The sequence below is a fragment of the Antedon bifida genome, chromosome 10 (assembly GCF_963402885.1).
Source record: "Antedon bifida chromosome 10, ecAntBifi1.1, whole genome shotgun sequence".
Taxonomy (NCBI): domain Eukaryota; kingdom Metazoa; phylum Echinodermata; class Crinoidea; order Comatulida; family Antedonidae; genus Antedon; species Antedon bifida.
The window spans coordinates 15,078,107-15,096,709 of NC_136235.1; the positions used below are offsets into that span (position 1 = coordinate 15,078,107).

The 18,603-nt window shown below is 34.1% G+C and overlaps 1 protein-coding gene and 3 non-coding genes across 4 annotated transcripts; 1 reads left to right on the top strand and 3 right to left on the bottom strand.

Annotated features, from left to right (window-relative positions):
* Positions 1-7,124: 7,124 nt before the first annotated feature.
* Positions 7,125-7,196, bottom strand: Trnad-auc (transfer RNA aspartic acid (anticodon AUC)). The gene has a single exon. It is a non-coding gene; the product is annotated as a tRNA-Asp (tRNA).
* A 292-nt stretch (positions 7,197-7,488) lies between these two features.
* Positions 7,489-7,560, bottom strand: Trnad-auc (transfer RNA aspartic acid (anticodon AUC)). The gene has a single exon. It is a non-coding gene; the product is annotated as a tRNA-Asp (tRNA).
* Positions 7,561-7,852: 292 nt separating this feature from the next.
* On the bottom strand, positions 7,853-7,924 carry Trnad-auc (transfer RNA aspartic acid (anticodon AUC)). Its single transcript has one exon. It is a non-coding gene; the product is annotated as a tRNA-Asp (tRNA).
* A 6,780-nt stretch (positions 7,925-14,704) lies between these two features.
* LOC144853491 (uncharacterized) lies at positions 14,705-16,249 on the top strand. The gene has a single exon (XM_078711187.1). The coding sequence runs from the start codon at positions 14,705-14,707 to the stop codon at positions 16,247-16,249; it is 1,545 nt and encodes a 514-aa protein (XP_078567313.1).
* The last annotated feature ends 2,354 nt before the right edge of the window (positions 16,250-18,603 follow it).

The window sequence follows — 18,603 nt, forward strand, 5'->3', positions numbered from 1 at the left end:
TATTTTAAGATTATGAATCAGCTACTTAACAAGAACTAGAATTTAATTCGTCACTTTGACGAATTATAGGTGATCATTTTTATAATTTTAATGAAATTAAATTTTTTAAATCATGCATGTATGTTAACACACGATCGTAAAAAGCTGATGTACGCCATCCTATGACATGATGCATATACACTTATAGTGCCGAGTTGTACCTATTATGTGTCATAAGTATACTGTATATCCATATACAGTGTAGCATAGGGGAAATCACAGGACCCATAACATGTTCTAATTTTTTGGTATGATGAAGTTATCAAAATAAACTTGAAGATGACAATTTCGAAAGATAATAAATTGAGCAAAAGAATATAAGGTTTGGAAGAAAATTTGGTATGTAGATGCGCAATGCGCGCTCTTTAAAATTGTTATAAATATGACGAAAGAGATGAAAAAACTACTTTTTAAATTCAACTGGCCATATTATAACGTCACAACATCCGATAGGCTTAATTTTTATTTGAATTCATATCTACATTTCATCAGCTGTCACAATGAATTAAATTCATCAAGGTCACCTTTAATTCTGAAGAGCTGTGAGATATTCAAATATACGCTGAAGGTGAAATTACTTGACCCACGTTATTCAAGTTTTTACGCGTGATGACATCATCATAATGAAAATAGTGGCAATTCAGGACAAAGATAATTAATTTAGCAAGCACATACTGAAATTTGAACGAAAATCGGGCTTAAATAATGGAGATGCGCTCTATTGATTGTGATAACCTACACAAAAAGATAAAAATTCCTAATTTTTTAATTGAAGTGGCCATTTGATGACGTCACAACATTTTGTACGTCAAATGTGTACATGAATTCAATGGCTTCCTGAAAAAGTTAAAAAAATTGGGGGTCATCTTGCATTCTGAAGAGTTATTTTCATTTTAAAAAAGACCTATTTTTCACAATTTTCAGAACTTTTGTGAAAGTAATGTGCGCATTTTGTCATTTTTAACGTGCTCGTATAGCGTTATTTTTAGTCGGAATGAACTCAAAATCGGTGAATGTACTAAGGATTGTGAGTAGAATATGATTTATACATCAAATTTTATTTTTTACGCTTTTTAAGAATTGCGTGCGCAAAAACGTGTTTTTGCGCAGTAATTTTTTGAAACACGCAAATGGCCTAGTTCATGCTCTAAATTGATCAAAACTTAATTTTGAGCTTTTTAAATTTTTAACGCGCGATATGTAAACGTATGTTTTTATTTGCTAATATTTTTACCCTTGACCTGAAGTTTACGTGTAGTGAATTTCATTAAAGATGTATTGTCCCCCAACATCATGAAAAATAAAGATTTTTAAAATCGGACTTTGAATAGGCCATATTGCAGTTTTAATGAAGTTGTTCACTTCCATAAGAAAAAAAATGGGGGAAAAAAATTATTTCACCTATAAAAAGACAAAATAAACAGTTAAATTACCCAAAAACTCATTGTCTTCCAGACAATTTGACCATTTTTTGCTTTAAATTACATTTTTCTCAGGTAAATAAATTTTTTTCAGACCCAATTTTTTGTGAGAGTGAATAACTATTATGTGACATTAAAATAACATATTCAACAAAAAAATTTAAAAAAATATTTTTTTAGGGGGACAATATGTCTTTAATATGTTATAATGAATTATGGAGATATGATTGATAATGTGATTTCAAAAAATGGCGTATAAATGACGTCACGGATGAGTGATCACGCTGAAAAGCTTATTAGGACTAAGTTAAAGTATTTGAAAGACATCTTGACATTTTTTTGATCATTGGCATTCAACTTTTTGAGATAATTGTTACACAAAAAGTGTACAGAAAGAAAAAATAACTAGAATTTAATTCGTCACTTTGACGAATTATAGGTGATCATTTTTATAATTTTATTAACATTAATATTTTTTAAACATGCACGTATGTTAACATACAATCGGAAAATGTTGATGTATGCCATCCTATTATACGCTTATAGTGCTGAGTGGTGCCTATTATATGCCATATACATTATGTACAGTATATACTGTATATCTATATACAGTGTAGCATTGGTGAAATTTCAGACACACATCATGTTTTAATTTTTCGGCACTGATGACATTATCAAAATAAACTTGTGGATAACAATATCGAAAGATAATGAATTGAGCAATAAAATATAACAATTGGAAGAAAATTTGGCACGTAGAAGGGCGGTGCGCGCTCTTTAAAAATTGTATAACTTTTACGAAAAAGATGAAAAAACTACTTTTTAACTTCAACTGGCCATATGATAACGTCACAACATCCGATAGGCTTAATTTTTATATGAATACATATCTACATTTCACCAGCACATAATAAGTTATAAACATCAAGGTCAACTTTAATTCAGAAGAGCTGTAAGGTATTCAAATATACGTTGTAGGTGAAATTACGTAACCACCGTTATTCAAATTTTAAGACGTGATGACGTCATCAAAATGAAAATATTGGTAACTCATGAGTAACATAATTAGTTGAGGTAGAATATATTAAACATTTTAAAAAATCGATCACAGATAAGTGAGTTGCGCTCTGTTCAATATGGTGGTCTATGACAAAAGGGGAAAAAACCCTATTTTAAAAATTCATGTGGCCAAATTATGACGTCATACCATTTTTTACGTCTCATTGGCTTCCATAATAAGTTAAAACAATTGGGGGTCATCTTCCATTCTAAAGAGTTCTATTCATTTTAAAAAGGCCTTATTTTTTACCATTTTTAGCACTTTTGTACAATTAATGTGCGCATTTTGTCAATTTTAACGTGCTCGTATAGCACTATTTTAAGTCGAAATGAACTCGAATTTGGGGAAGATGAGTAGAATGCAATTTGTACAAATAATTGATATTTTTTACGCTTCCTATGTACGCACGCGCAAACACGTGTTTTTGCGCAGTAATTTTTTGTAACACGCAAATGGCCTAATTCATGCTCTAAATTGATCAAAACTTAATTGTAAGCTTTTCAAATTTTTAACGCGCGATTTTACATGCATGACCTTGAAACGCGCAATACGATAACGAAAACGGATACGTCACACATATTCGTTTTCGTAAAGCCAGTAAAAATCTATTTGGTATGGCAACGAATATTGAGGGCGCTGTCCAAAATATGACTGCGGTAAAAATAGATTCAGGGACGATTCGGCCCTGAGACGATTCGGCCAGGGACTATTCGGGCCGAAACATCCCACTTTGTGGGCCGAAACGTCTCACTTTAGACCAAATTCATATTCATTTTTTTTGGTATTCATCAAGTTTTTAAAGGTGTTTAACAATCCGTATTTTATTGATATTGACAAAGTTGATATAATATATATAATAAATTACTAAAAAAACGTAATTTTATATTCAATTTATTACTTCGAAAACCTTGTTTATTTCGCGCATTCGCCAAGCGGCCAACAGAGGGCGTAACTTGTTTATATCGTTCGCGTGACTAAAAATGATCATTTTCGACAATGTTTTCAAAATGTTTTCTTTATTGCATCTTTATCCCTAGTAGTGCTACCCCATAGTCTCTCTGAAAATAAAGTTTTGGGAAAAAAGCTTTTATGCTTATAAATGCAAATCAAAGCCGATAAATGTAAGTGTGCCGAATCGTCTCAGGGCCGAATCGTGTCGGGCCGAATAGTCCCAGGCCGAATCGTCCCGGACCGAATCGTCTCAGGGCCGAATCGTCCCGCTACCGTAAAATTGAACGAAGCGCAGGTAGCGTTGCTTGGCTGCCTAGGCCTAGCGTAACATCAAGCGAAGAGAGGCGGGGAGGAATGACTTTAAAAACTGCTAATTATCAATTTGACCTGACATTTTTAGTAAATTAGTTTTTGTAATTACATTTAATAAATCTATAATTAGGTGATCATTTAGAATAAAATGATCACTTATTGTTATTGTATGAAATCTTTATTAGGTGATCATTTAGAATAAAATGATCACCTATTGTTATTGTATGAAACCTTTATTTATTTTTTTGGTCATCCGCCTCAAGCGGATAAGCCCTTGTTATTGTAGTGTTACTTTTTTTTTGGTTATTCGACTCGATTAGCACACAAAATATCATAAACATGGCAAACCAGGTCAAAACGGCCCTTTTTTCAGCGGCGGGTAAGGTTTGCTCAGTGGATTGGTCATCGTTAACCCAAATAATAAAATCAAATCAAATCAAATCAAGGCTATCTGTATGTTTGCCCCAAGATGGCGGCCAACAACATGACTAAATTTTATGAATGCAGTTTTAATGATGCACTCTTGACGTTCCATATCTGTTCGTTTGTTCGTGTCGACACATTCAGTATCAAATGGCGATATTTCTGTATTTTTTCAATCAATTGCTTGCTTGCGAGTATTATAAGGTATGGTTTAAAGATCTTTGGCTATGTTCGGCTTCGGGATGTTATACCACACTTAGGCCTAGGCTAGGCTAGGCTATAGGGGTCTTCGGTTTCGTGTTATGGGTTGTCCAATTCTAGGTCGTCCAATTCGAGGTCGTTGGGGTTGTCCAATTCGAGGTCATGGCTTTCTACACACCCTAGATTACGGTTAATTTTTTCAATAACAATAAAGTCAATTGAATTATATAAATTTATTTTGCGTTGTAATTGTGTTGTTCTATGATCATTTATATACTAAACCGATACCGGCCGTATCATTATTATTAATAAAGTATTTTCTCTCACGAAAATTCCGACTTAAATTACATCACGTCGTCATAGCAACAATGCAAAATGACGAAATAAATAAATCTTTAAATAGCGCCATCAACGAAATAATTAATTATTGGTCTCTTGCTAATTCTTCCTCTCGACTGCTGCTGACGATCGACTCGGGTGGGTCGGCGGCGACCTAGTTAGAAGCAACTGTGGTAGGATAATATGCGAGTCATCAGGCCTTCCAGACAACGAAAGAATAATAATCAGGCAGGGTACGTGGTGGTGACGTTTTAAGAGGTTATTATTATTCAGGCTGCTTTGTCCAGAAGCATTTCTAAAAAACGAAGGCACCACACCTCCCGTAATATAGGATGAACGCCCTAATGCTTAATTACGACATTGCGTGATTCAAAAGTATTTCGAATTTTTGTCTAGCTGATTAGAAATGCAAACAAGGATGAACGCCCTAATGCTTAATTGCGACATTGCGTGATTCAAAAGTATTTATAATTTTTGTCTAGCTGATTAGAACTGCAAACTGAAATGTATTATTTATTTATTGTTCTCTGCAAAAGAAACCGGGTCTTTGCCTTTTTTTCTGATCTTATCGTCAACAAATACACGTTATTCTATTTATGATATGAATAGGTATCACGTTAAGAAAGCTTTAAGTGTTGATAGAAAAAAAAGAAGAAAATGATGTAAATCCTAATTACAACGTTTAAAGGGTTGTTTACTTTTATAATCATGATTCTATAAAATATAATTTGACAGTATGATTTATATATTTAGCTTTTTTCTTTTTGTATCTCCATTGAGATCCAGCCACTGATACCCACAGCATTGTAATTTTTTCAGTAATTTGCCTTTGGATTTATATATATATATACACACATCAGGCAAGAACAATAATAACACTGTACTAAAAACATACCGTACAGTCAAGCATTACGTATCAGACATATCTGTTCTTCGGATTTAGATTTTTAGAATCGTACCGAAGAACTAACCGGACATCTCCGGAATAGAAATTACAAGAAGGAATACATCGAAACTGCTATAAAGAAAGCAAAAGATATTCCTCGATGTCAAACACTGACGTACAAACCACGTCAGCCAAAAAATTGCAAATCTCGGCGTGTGAATATATATATATTTATGAGAATGTTAAAGAGTCGCTATCCAATCGAGTTTGAACAATACCATGAAAGCCCAAGTGGTCTAATGGTTAGGACAACTGCATATCAAGCAGACGGTCCGAGTTCGAGTCTCGGTTGGGGCGACTTTTTCTCATTCTCACAGATTTCCTCATCATTATCGTTTCAAATTAATTAATTAAATTTCGGTATATCACCGGGCGGTTTAGAATTAATGTTCTTGCCTGATGTGTTTATATATATATATAAGCATCTCTTCGAAGATACCGCTTCGTGAATAAAAATACTGAATAGATGAGGGCGTATCAATTTGATCTCTGGTGCGCGTGCGTACAATTGATAACTAGTGCTGTTCCGCCGTACCACGCCGAGAATGTTAAAGAGTCGCTATCCAATCGAGTTTCTACAATACCATGAAAGCCCCTGTGGTCTAATGGTTAGGACAACTGCATATCAAGCAGACGGTCCGAGTTCGAGTCTCGGTTGGGGCGACTTTTTCTCATTCTCACAGATTTCCTCATCATTATCGTTTCAAATTAATTAATTAAATTTCAGTATATCACCGGGCGGTTTAGAATTATTGTTCTTGCCTGATGTGTGTATATATATATATAAATCCAAAGGCAAATTACTGAAAAAATTACAATGCTGTGGGTATCAGTGGCTGGATCTCAATGGAGATACAAAAAGAAAAAAGCGAAATATATAAATCATACTGTCAAATTATATTTTATAGAATCATGATTATAAAAGTAAACAACCCTTTAAACGTTGTAATTAGGATTTACATCATTTTCTTCTTTTTTTTTCTATCAACACTTAAAGCTTTCTTAACGTGATACCTATTCATATCATAAATAGAATAACGTGTATTTGTTGACGATAAGATCAGAAAAAAAGGCAAAGACCCGGTTTCTTTTGCAGAGAACAATAAATAAATAATACATATCAGTTTGTAGTTCTAATCAGCTAGACAAAAATTATAAATACTTTTGAATCACGCAATGTCGCAATTAAACATTAGGGCGTTTATCCTTGTTTGCATTTCTAATCAGCTAGACAAACATTCTAAATACCTTTGAATCACGCAATGTCGTAATTAAGCATTGCCTGATGAGTTTATATATATATATATATATATATATATATAAACACAAGAGGCAAAGAACATTAATTCTAAACCGCCCGGTGATATACTGAAATTTAATTAATTAATCTGAAACGATAAAGATGAGGAAATCTGTGAGAATGAGAAAAAGTCGCCCCAACCGAGACTCGAACTCGGACCGCCTGCTTGATATGCAGATGTCCTAACCATTAGACCACTGGGGCTTTCATGGTATTGTTCGAACTCGATTGGATAACGACTCTTTAACATTCTCGGCGTGGTACGGCGGAACAGCACTAGTCCTCAGTTGTACGCACGCGCAACAGAGATCAAATTGATACGCCCTCATCTTTCAGTATTTTTATTCACGAGGCGGGATCTCCGAAGAGATACTTTTATATATATAAACACAAGAGGCAAAGAACATTAATTCTAAACCGCCCGGTGATATACTGAAATTTAATTAATTAATCTGAAACGATAAAGATGAGGAAATCTGTGAGAATGAGAAAAAGTCGCCCCAACCGAGACTCGAACTCGGACCGCCTGCTTGATATGCAGATGTCCTAACCATTAGACCACTGGGGCTTTCATGGTATTGTTCGAACTCGATTGGATAACGACTCTTTAACATTCTCGGCGTGGTACGGCGGAACAGCACTAGTCCTCAGTTGTACGCACGCGCAACAGAGATCAAATTGATACGCCCTCATCTTTCAGTATTTTTATTCACGAGGCGGGATCTCCGAAGAGATACTTTTATATATATAAACACAAGAGGCAAAGAACATTAATTCTAAACCGCCCGGTGATATACTGAAATTTAATTAATTAATCTGAAACGATAAAGATGAGGAAATCTGTGAGAATGAGAAAAAGTCGCCCCAACCGAGACTCGAACTCGGACCGCCTGCTTGATATGCAGATGTCCTAACCATTAGACCACTGGGGCTTTCATGGTATTGTTCGAACTCGATTGGATAACGACTCTTTAACATTCTCGGCGTGGTACGGCGGAACAGCACTAGTCCTCAGTTGTACGCACGCGCAACAGAGATCAAATTGATACGCCCTCATCTTTCAGTATTTTTATTCACGAGGCGGGATCTCCGAAGAGATACTTTTATATATATAAACACAAGAGGCAAAGAACATTAATTCTAAACCGCCCGGTGATATACTGAAATTTAATTAATTAATCTGAAACGATAAAGATGAGGAAATCTGTGAGAATGAGAAAAAGTCGCCCCAACCGAGACTCGAACTCGGACCGCCTGCTTGATATATATATATAATAGCCCATTACGGGCTATTATTGAGAAACATATGCCCATTCTACAGTCCACAGAACGTCTCAGGACTGTTTTTCCGGAACCACCCATTATTGCATTTCGTAGACCTCCCAACCTTCGTGATATATTAGTCAGATCCAAATTTAAGAGTGAAATTAACTCTCATGACATGAAAATTTGGGCAGTCACCTTTGCTGCAAATCTTGCAAAACTTGTTCATTGGTTGATTCTACTGAAAAATTTAAGAGTAACCAAACTGGCCGCATTTTTCGGTAAAGACAATCAATTAATTGTCTAACCAAAAACGTCATTTATCTCATATACTGTAATATTTGTGGCAAACAGTACGTCGGAGAAACAAAAAACACTCTCCGTGTGAGAATGACACAACACAGATCAGCTATCAAACCCTGTAGCCGAACCACTGGGAATTACAACTTAAAACCACAAAACCATTTGAACTTAACATTAGGAACATACTCCCAGATCGGTAAAATTATTCCATTGACTACCAAAATGTAAGTTTCAATATTAACCACCAGTTAATTTATTCCAAAATTGTTTATATCTCTACCAAGCTACCTTTTTTGTTTTCTACTCTTATTCAGACTCCACCCTGCCTCATTTTGTTGTATTTATTTTATTCCTGTCCACCCAGGCAGCACTTGCCAGCTCTTATAATATGACGATATCCACATTCTTTCACTTGCACTGATAAAGTGCTAGAGTTGCCCGAAAGCTCTGCTAACTTTTTTGGCTGTTTTACTTATTGTTTTGATTTAGCTTTTCGCTTTTTTTTTGTATCTCCATTGAGATCCAGCCACTGATACCCACAGCATTGTCATTTTTTAGTAATTTGCCTTTGGATTTATATATATATAAACACATTATGCAATGAACATTAATTCGAAACCGCCCGGTGATATACTGAAATTTATTTAATTAATTTGAAACGATAAAGATGAGGAAATCAGTGAGAATGAGAAAAAGTCGCCCCAACCGAGACTCGAACTCGGACCGCCTGCTTGATATGCAAATGTCCTAACCATTAGACCACTGGGGCTTTCATGGTATTGTTCAAACTCGATTGGATAGCGACTCTTTAACATTCTCGGCGTGAGAATGTATATATATATATGAGATAAGTAAAACAGCCAGAAAAGTTAGCAGAGCTTTCGGGCAACACTAGCCCTTCATCAGTGCAAGTGAAGGAATTTGGATAACGTCATAGTATAAGAGCTGGCAAGTGCTGCCTGGGTGGACAGGAATAAAAGAAATACAACAAAAGGAGGCAGGGTGGAGTCTGAGTAAGAGTAGAAAACAAAGAAGGTAGCTTGGTAGAGATATAAACAATTTTGGAATGAAACTAAAAAACAGCTTAAATGGTGGTTAATATTGAAACTTAAATTTTGGTAGTCAATGGAATAATTTCTGGTAGTATCTGGTAATGATAATCTGGGAGTATGTTCCTAATGTTAAGTCCAAAAGGTTTTGTGGTTTTAAGTTGTAATTCTCAGTGGTTTTCTTTGTCTTTGCGATTTTTGTCGCTCCATTTGATATCGTGGTCTATTGCAATAACTCTGAAATTTTCAATCGAGTGAAGTAGTTAAATGGCGTTTATAGGGCGTTAAGTATGAAACAATAGGTATTGTGTTTCGGGGTATACAATTATAACAATGACAAAAAGATAAGATATCACTAGAACCACGTACAGGAGTTGATTAAAATTAAATAATACAGTTGTTAAAGGCCGACATGTCCTTAATCATCTTCCGGAAATGTTAACATTCGGATTCATCGAATGGTGTCGTGATCGAACTAGACCCACATATAATTAATACGGGTATTTTGTTTCCGGATATTATAACAATGACAAAAACAAAAAGATAAGAATGAATGAAGTGAAATAATAAGTATGTCTTGATTGAACTATGCCGACATGTACTTAATTTCTTCCGGAATTTATAACAATGGAGCTTCGCAATGTATGAATTGTGTGACGTGTTGTGTTAGTTTCACTATTTTTCAAAAAAAGTAAAACAAATAATAATTATTTCTAACTTTAAATTAACTTTCATTTTCATTTAAATTGGTTACGTTTACGAAAAGAATTCTTTGTTTCCTTTTAAAATAAACCAAAACGGGGGGGGGGGGGGGGGAGTAAAGAGGGACGCTATTGACATCATGCATTAATTATTTTATATACAAAATTCTGTGTATAAGGTTGTAGTCAAAATAGACATTTCAGTAGATCTCTACCAGAATGAATGCCTATAAACCAACAATTGAATTTACCCATTCCAAAAGAAATTCCACAGAATGCAACGTACCTTCTGAAAAGTTAAAGAATGACTACACAGAGGAACCAACAGAGGCACGTAAAAGTAATGTAATAGATTTCACTCGGAAGATAATCAAATCAGATCAGCAGCAGATGATTTCCCCATATTTTAAGTTTCCAGTACACAAAATATCGAGAGAAAATTTAGATTGTGATTACATTCAACTTCTTGATAAAATCTCAGCTGATACTTTGTATAAACAATGTGAGAAAGAGATTGATTATTTTACAGGTGATTTTGCAAAGGTGAAAGTGTTTGGTAGATGGCTTAAAGCTCAGGTACAGGCATGAATTTTAAATATATCTAGTTAATTGTACATAAATCAAATATATATACAACCTTTCTTTAATAATATCATCATATTTGATTCACTTTTCAAAAGTTTCGAAATTGCGTTATACAAGCACGTCAAAAGTGACAGGCTACGCACGTATAAGTTAACAAAATAGTGAAAATATGCTAAATTTTAAAATTAATACATATCGTCAGAATGCTGGGGAACACCTATTTTTTATTTCATTTTCTTGAAGTGTATGTATCATATGTATGATTTATTATCAAATTAAGAGAACAAAAGTTGATTAAGTCATCATTAATTGCATATTGAATTAAAAAAAATTAATTTCGACAATCAAACAAATTTTGACATTTTCTTAGGCCGAAATAACAAACTTAACATTAACTTTCTTTCTTAAGAAGTTTATATATTAAAGTTAAAAGTATATAGTTTGACAGTGCATCATTTTTTTAAATTTTTAAAGATGTCATCATAGTAATCTATATATAAATTATGGTTAATTCAGACTTAGGCGAGCACAATGCAAAAACGTCGGTACAAATCTCCGCCTTGGACACCTACCTTATCTATCTCAGATGTACCGCGAAACGTAGATCTGATAACATTAATGTGCAGTTCGACGCTATTTTTCCATATTTCTATCTTAGCAAGATATTATAAAGAGTTTTTTAACGACATTTATGATTTCAACAGTAGATTTTCTACTCAATTTCAATTCTTGGCGGTCAAGTTATTTCCGGGTTTATGATAAGTATGACAGCAACTTGGTTTCAACTATTTTCTCTCTTTTATACACAAGGGAGCAGTTAAAATAATAGATTTGACCCTAAAGGTGACTGGAAACAGGCACTTTCCATCAATCAATACAGTGTCCCTTTGGAAGACGGAAGAAAAAAACAGATACTATAGTAGGACTGGAGCTTAAGTTGGCCATTAGTCATAGCCATTTTAGTTTTTTGTTTATTTTAGGAACGGACCGCGCGTGTGAAAGGTACAGTAGTTAAAAAATAAAAATTATACTGCAAATTAATAAAGATCAAATTAAATATACGCCATAAAGAATCGGAATATATTGTGGGGAATAGTATTATAAAATTACATAGGGAGATTTGATGATAAGACATTAATCGAGTGAAATCCCGATAGTTGAGTTTTATTAAGTAAGCTGGCAGGAATAACTGTAGGCTATCTGTGTCCTGTTAGGACCGAGATGTCTGCCCATGTTGCAAGCCGTAATGTCTTCTTTCTTGGACCGAAATGGCCCACTCTGTCACGGCAGTTAGTTTCAAAAGATGTTTAAATTAAATAATGTATTAATACTTATTAGGATGATATTTATTTGAATAAACGCCTCTCCAATAAAACATCACTTTGAATAATAATCCCCCCCCCCCGCCAACCCAACTACCTAATATACGTCCATCCCATCCACATTTATAATAACACAATTATACTATTTGTAGTACAATTCATCGCACTGTTATCTACAATTTACCAAGCATTTGTTATTCTTTTTTACCACTTTTCATATCTATTAGATAGAGGATTTCATTTGATTATAAATGTTACCATATTAAACTAAACAAATGTAACATATATCCCTCGAATAAGCCCCTCCCTCGCGTCAAATGAACTCCGCCTCCCCACCTCCGCCCTATAAGGGCCCTACCAAATAATAAAGACTATACTTTAAAATGTTATTAATCATCTAAGACACTGTGAAACAGAATAGTTTAGTTTTACGAATGTCAAGCATTTTCAATAATGGTAACCGACAGAAAACGTAAAAGAAGAACATTATCATTCCGAGAACCATCGTCTACACTTCCTAGAGGGGGAGCGAGCGAAGCGAGCTCACCCTCTAGTACATTATAATTCATTGCGGTATGTAATAATCTATCTGCACCAAAGTGGCTACTGAATAGTAAATACACGGAGGAATCTTTCTACATGTTTTAGTAAGTTGTGTACGGCTCGGTGGTCTGTGCTCGTGTCTATAGCATTCAAGGTAGGGTAACGAAACGAAATAAGATTTTTTTTTATTATTTGTATTGTTTGTTCAATTTTATTTCTTAGTGTATAGATTATACACATGGTTTATAATGAAATCTAGATAAAAAGAAACTTGTGTCTTTATTATTATGTAACAAATGTGGTTTATGACATTATACGCAGATGGATCTTTGATCGGATTGCGATACCGGCTATTGTATTTGCGTTAGCAAGATCCTAGCATATATTATAAATAATTAAAGATTCTGAGAAAATCAATCAATCAATATATCTTTTACAAATCAATTATCTTTATTTTAATCAATGCATATAACCTATAATTCGTCATAGTGACGAATTAAATCTAGTTAATTTTAGATGTGTTATCATTTATCTAAAATGTATATTTCTCAATAATAACTCTTTACTTTATAAATTTGGTAAAAATACATTTATAATATGCCTTTTTATTGAAACCGTCGTTACATATCGTGCGTCTCAAATTTGTTTTCTTTTGTGTGCGTTTGTTTTAGCAGTACGTATTGTGTCTTTCTTAAAAGATTTAAAATTGAAAACACGTAGAAAATGAAATTCATTTTGAAATAAAGAAATTGTATTTAAATTTAATAAATCTATGCTTTATACATTTTGTATGTTTATTTGTGTAATATTACTTATTATATATAAAATATAACTGTACATTATAGACCTACTGTTTAAAATAAAAAGAAGTAAATAAAATATTTCTAATCACAATCATTTAGTGTGTGTGTTTGCAATTACATTTAACAAATTCAAAAAACTTTTCTTTTTGTATAATTACAATAGAAAAACATCATACAGGAGTTAAATAACACGCAAAGATCAAATTTCATTTTTGTTGTTGTTGTTAAAAAATTTTATTTCAATACACATTCTATTGCAATACTCTTTACAAAACATAATAATAATACTTCAACAGAAGGAAAACAAATTAAATTAAGTCAAGAAATAAATTTACTATGAATTAAAATAGGAAAGCTACTTTTACAAATTTACACTGACATTAAATTAACATAGGCCTAATTAATTAGATTAAATTTTATTAAACAAATCTATTGCAATACACTTCACAAACATAATAATAATAATTCAATAGAAAAAAAAACAAATTAAATTAATTCGAAAAATAAATTTACCATGAAATAAAATAGGGAAACTACTTTTACAAATTTATAATATAAAAATTAATATTAAGCGATATTTTGGTTTACGAGTTATTTTGTAAGGATTAGTTGTTGTTATTTTTTTCTGGGCCCATTCCTTGTACCATGCTACTAACTATTTCAAAATTGACTTCCTTTGAATTTTTGAAATTTAAAATCAAACCTTTGACGTTGCAAACAGTTTGCCTGAATCTAATTTATACACGTATTTTTTTGGCCCACCCGAGACGAAGCAAGAAATAAATGTACCGTCTTTGGGATCTATTTCGTTTGTCAGTTCACCAAAATAATCACCAAACGATGGTTGCCACTCATCAGGGTTAGTTTTATTAGTAATGAAAACGCATGAATCCGTATCGTAATAAAGTACACGACCCTGTAATTGTTCTAATCGTTCATACAACTTCAACCTAGCTGTAGCCGTGGTGAAGGCATCAATTGCTACGTTCACTTTTTTGTAACAGTAAAAGAATGTTCTTCATTCATTTTGTGTTTGATTTTCTGTTCGTCCGAAAAGTTAAAAACATAAAATTAAGTCAAACACAACAATAAAATATTTACAATAAATTAAAAAGGATTATTGAGAATACTAAGTACATGAACATGAACGTTTTTTCGTGCCCCAAGATTCTGTTAACCAATGTAAGGTCAATTAGAAACAAAGTGGATGAATTTGAGGCTACCCTTAGTAAATACAAAATTGACTTGGCAGTTGTAACTGAGACGTGGTTAAATGCCGAAACTGAAAATTTAGCAGCAATTCCTGGATATCAACATTTTAATAAGATACGAGTTGGAAGGAAAGGTGGTGGGGTATCTGTGTACTCAGTTGACAGGCTAATTATGAATCACACTGAACACCATGATCAGTGTAATTTTGAGTGTCTTTGGTGTTGTATTACAATACCCAATAACATCAGGCGCTTGAAACACTATTATGTTGGTGCGATATATTATCCACCAGCAGCGGCTGGAGCAGAACAACTTGTATCGCATGTGATTGAAACAGTCGATAGGATACGCAGTGCCAACCATGAAGTTCCAATTATAATTCTAGGTGACTTCAACGACCTTAATACTAATGAGCTTTGTGACAATCTTGGCCTAACTCAAGTAGTTAATTTTCATACACGGAAAGATTCTACACTTGACAAAATTTTTATGAATTACCCTGAATTATATGATGATATAGTACAGAAAGCACCCATTGGTTGCAGTGATCACGTCTCGGTGTTAATGAAGCCTATAACTTGTTTACCTAAAAATGATCATGTCACGGTAAAGATTAGGCCTATGAAGGACTCATCCATGAGGCAATTTGGCCAGTGGTTAGTTGATCATGAATGGAATAATGTCTACGACCTTATGGATACAACTGATAAAACTGCGGAGCTAGCTACTACTCTACAAAATGCCTATCATAGTAATTTCCCGACTGAGTTGTTGAAAATGAGGAGTACTGATCGCCCATGGCTTACGAAAAGAGTGAAACAACTCATAAAGCAACGACAAAAAGCCTGTGTTAAATTTGGAAAATCTAGCAAGTGGAAAAAACTTCGAAATGGTGTACACAAAGCGATTATGGACGCGAAAAAATCTTACTACCAAGACGTGATTTCTGGCTTTCACAATTCAGACTCCTCCAAATGGCACAAGAATGTTGGAAAACTTTGTAATCTTAATCAAAAGCAGTCATTTAGCATTCCAGGTCTTAATGAAGAGGAAACCGCTGAATCAATTAATCAGCACTTTGCGGATGTCTGTTGCCAATTACCTGCTCTAGACCAAAACAACTTGCCTGCATATCTTCCATCCTCGCAGCCGCCTCCTGAAATCTATCCTGGGCAGGTCCAGAGATTGCTACAATCAATAAAACCCCAAAAGGCAGGACATCCAGAAGACCTGTCTGCTAAACTTCTAAGAGAATGTGCTTTTGAACTAGCGCCCCCTATAACCAATGTGTTTAACTGCGCCCTAAAAGCAGGTACTTTCCCTGATAGGTGGAAGCATGCAACAGTAGTACCTGTCTCTAAAATCAAAGGAGCTAATACCTGTAATGATTTGCGTCCTATTTCACTTACACCCTTATTAGCAAGAACTTTTGAGACTTTTTTAGTCAACTGGATCATAGAGGACATTAGCGTTTAAGCTTGATAGTCGACAATTCGGAAGCCGCAAGGGTGCATCCACCACCCATTACCTAATTAGTTTAATTGATTCTGTATTGAAGGATACTGATGGTAAACATTGTTATGTTAATTTATGCGCGGTTGATTTTGCTAAAGCCTTTGATCGGGTTGATCATACTATAATTATTAACAAATTAATAGATATTGGAGTGAGATCATCCATAATACCCATTATCTGCAGCTTCCTTACTAATAGAGGCATTAATACCAGAGTGGGTAAGACCATCTCGGGTACAAGAAAGATCACCACCTGCGGCGTGCCCCAGGGCACTATATTGGGCCCAGTTTTATTCCTGGTCCTAATTAATGATGCCAGTCTAGGAAGCTGCAGAAGATGGAAGTATGTGGATGATCTCACTCTTGGTGAAGTTGTGAAAAAAAACCAATAATTCCCATTTACAGGTCTCCCTTGATGATTTGCATGACTGGTGTAAAGCTAATAATATGCTGCCTAAACCGTCTAAATGCCATGTTATGACAATTAATTTGTTGCGTAATGCTAGTGAGTTCCAGCCATTCACCCTCAACAATACTATCCTTGAATGTGTTAGCAACCTCAAATTATTAGGTGATCATTTAGAATAAAATGATCACCTATTGTTATTGGTTATCCGCCTCAAGCGGATAACCTTTGTTATTGTAGTGTTACTTTTTTTTTTTTCTTTCTTTCTCAGATTTTGTGCACGCGTTTTCTCTTCAACGTGTTAACATAACATGTTGTAACTTGGTCAACATTTAGACATTTAACTGAAGATGTTCAGCCAAGCTTTTGGACGCTGTCAGATCCGCGTAGCGTAAGTCACGCGCGATTTTCTGAAAATCTTAAATCGGTCATAACTTCGAAACCGATAAATATTTTTTAACGAATTTTTAAGCCACGTTTTCTTCACATCAATGGCAAACTTTTGGAATGTTTAACAAATTTTTGGAGACTAGAAAGTTTTCGCGTAAATTGCGTTTGAAATATTTTACTCTTCTTATTTTGTGCACGCTGTTTCTCTTCAACGTGTAAACATAATATGTTGTAACTTGTTCAGCATTTAGACATTTTACTGAAGTTGTCCAGCCAAGCTTTTTGACGATGTCAGAGCCGCGTAGCGTAAGTTACGCGTGATTTTCTGAAAATCTTAAATTGGTTATAACTTCGAAACAAACGAATATTTTTTAACGTCTTTTTCAGCCACGTTTGCTTCACATCAATAGTTAACTTTTTTAACGCTACCGCAATTTGTAACATTAGAAAGTGCGCGCGTAAATGGCGTTTGAAATTTTAAAATGCTTTAAATCAATTTCTGATTAAATTAGAGCACGATTCAGGTCATTTTAAGCGTTTAAAAAATTGCCACTGGTGCGCACATTTTTACGCGCGCACGGCGCAGGGAACACGTATGAGCATTTCTTTTACAAGATTTGTGTTTTTAAATCTTCGGTTAACAATTTTACGTTGTTTTATTCACTTTTCAACTTGAAATGGCGTTCTACGAGCACGTTAAACATGACAGGTTGCGCACGAAAACGTCAACAAATTGTGGAAATGTTCCAAAATATGTCTACTTTTAAAAATGAAACAGTTCACCAGAATGCAAGGTTTCCCCCATTTTTTATTTTATTTTCTTGCAGTGTATGAATCATAGGTCTAATTTATTATAGTCTTGAATGTTAAAAAGTGTTTGATGGCTACATTATTTGCATATTAAATGTAATTTTTGAAATAATTATCATCAAACAAACATAAACATATTCAAAGAGTAAAACAATAAACATAACGTTTATCTTTTTTCTTTACATGTTAATATATAAAACTTGAAAGTATGCACTTTCATAATATGTCACTGTTTAAAATTTGTGAAGATTTCATCATAGTAAAAATTATGATTTAAGTTCGATATGTAATAATCAACTTGCATCGAGGGGATTCACGACATACCGAATGAACGAGGATTCTTTCTTCGGATTTTCTTCACCAGGTGCTCATATGGCTCGATGTGTAGTGCAACCGACTTTGGTATCAGAGGTACCGGGTTCGAATGCCATCACGGGAAAACAATCAATTTAAAGGATTTATTAGGTTATTACACTGAAAGGGCAGTTTTAATTTTGAATAGGCTACTTTTTTGGAAAAGTCATAACTGAGAAGTACTTTAATACGCAAGATACGTTTTGTTGCGGGCGGATAACCAAACTCGTCCTCAAGTGACGAGTTTAAGTTCTAGTTGTACTTGCATTAAAATATTTTTCTTCTTTCTGTACACTTTTTGTGTAACAAATATCTCAAAAAGTTAAATGTCAATGATTACCAAAATTTCACAATGT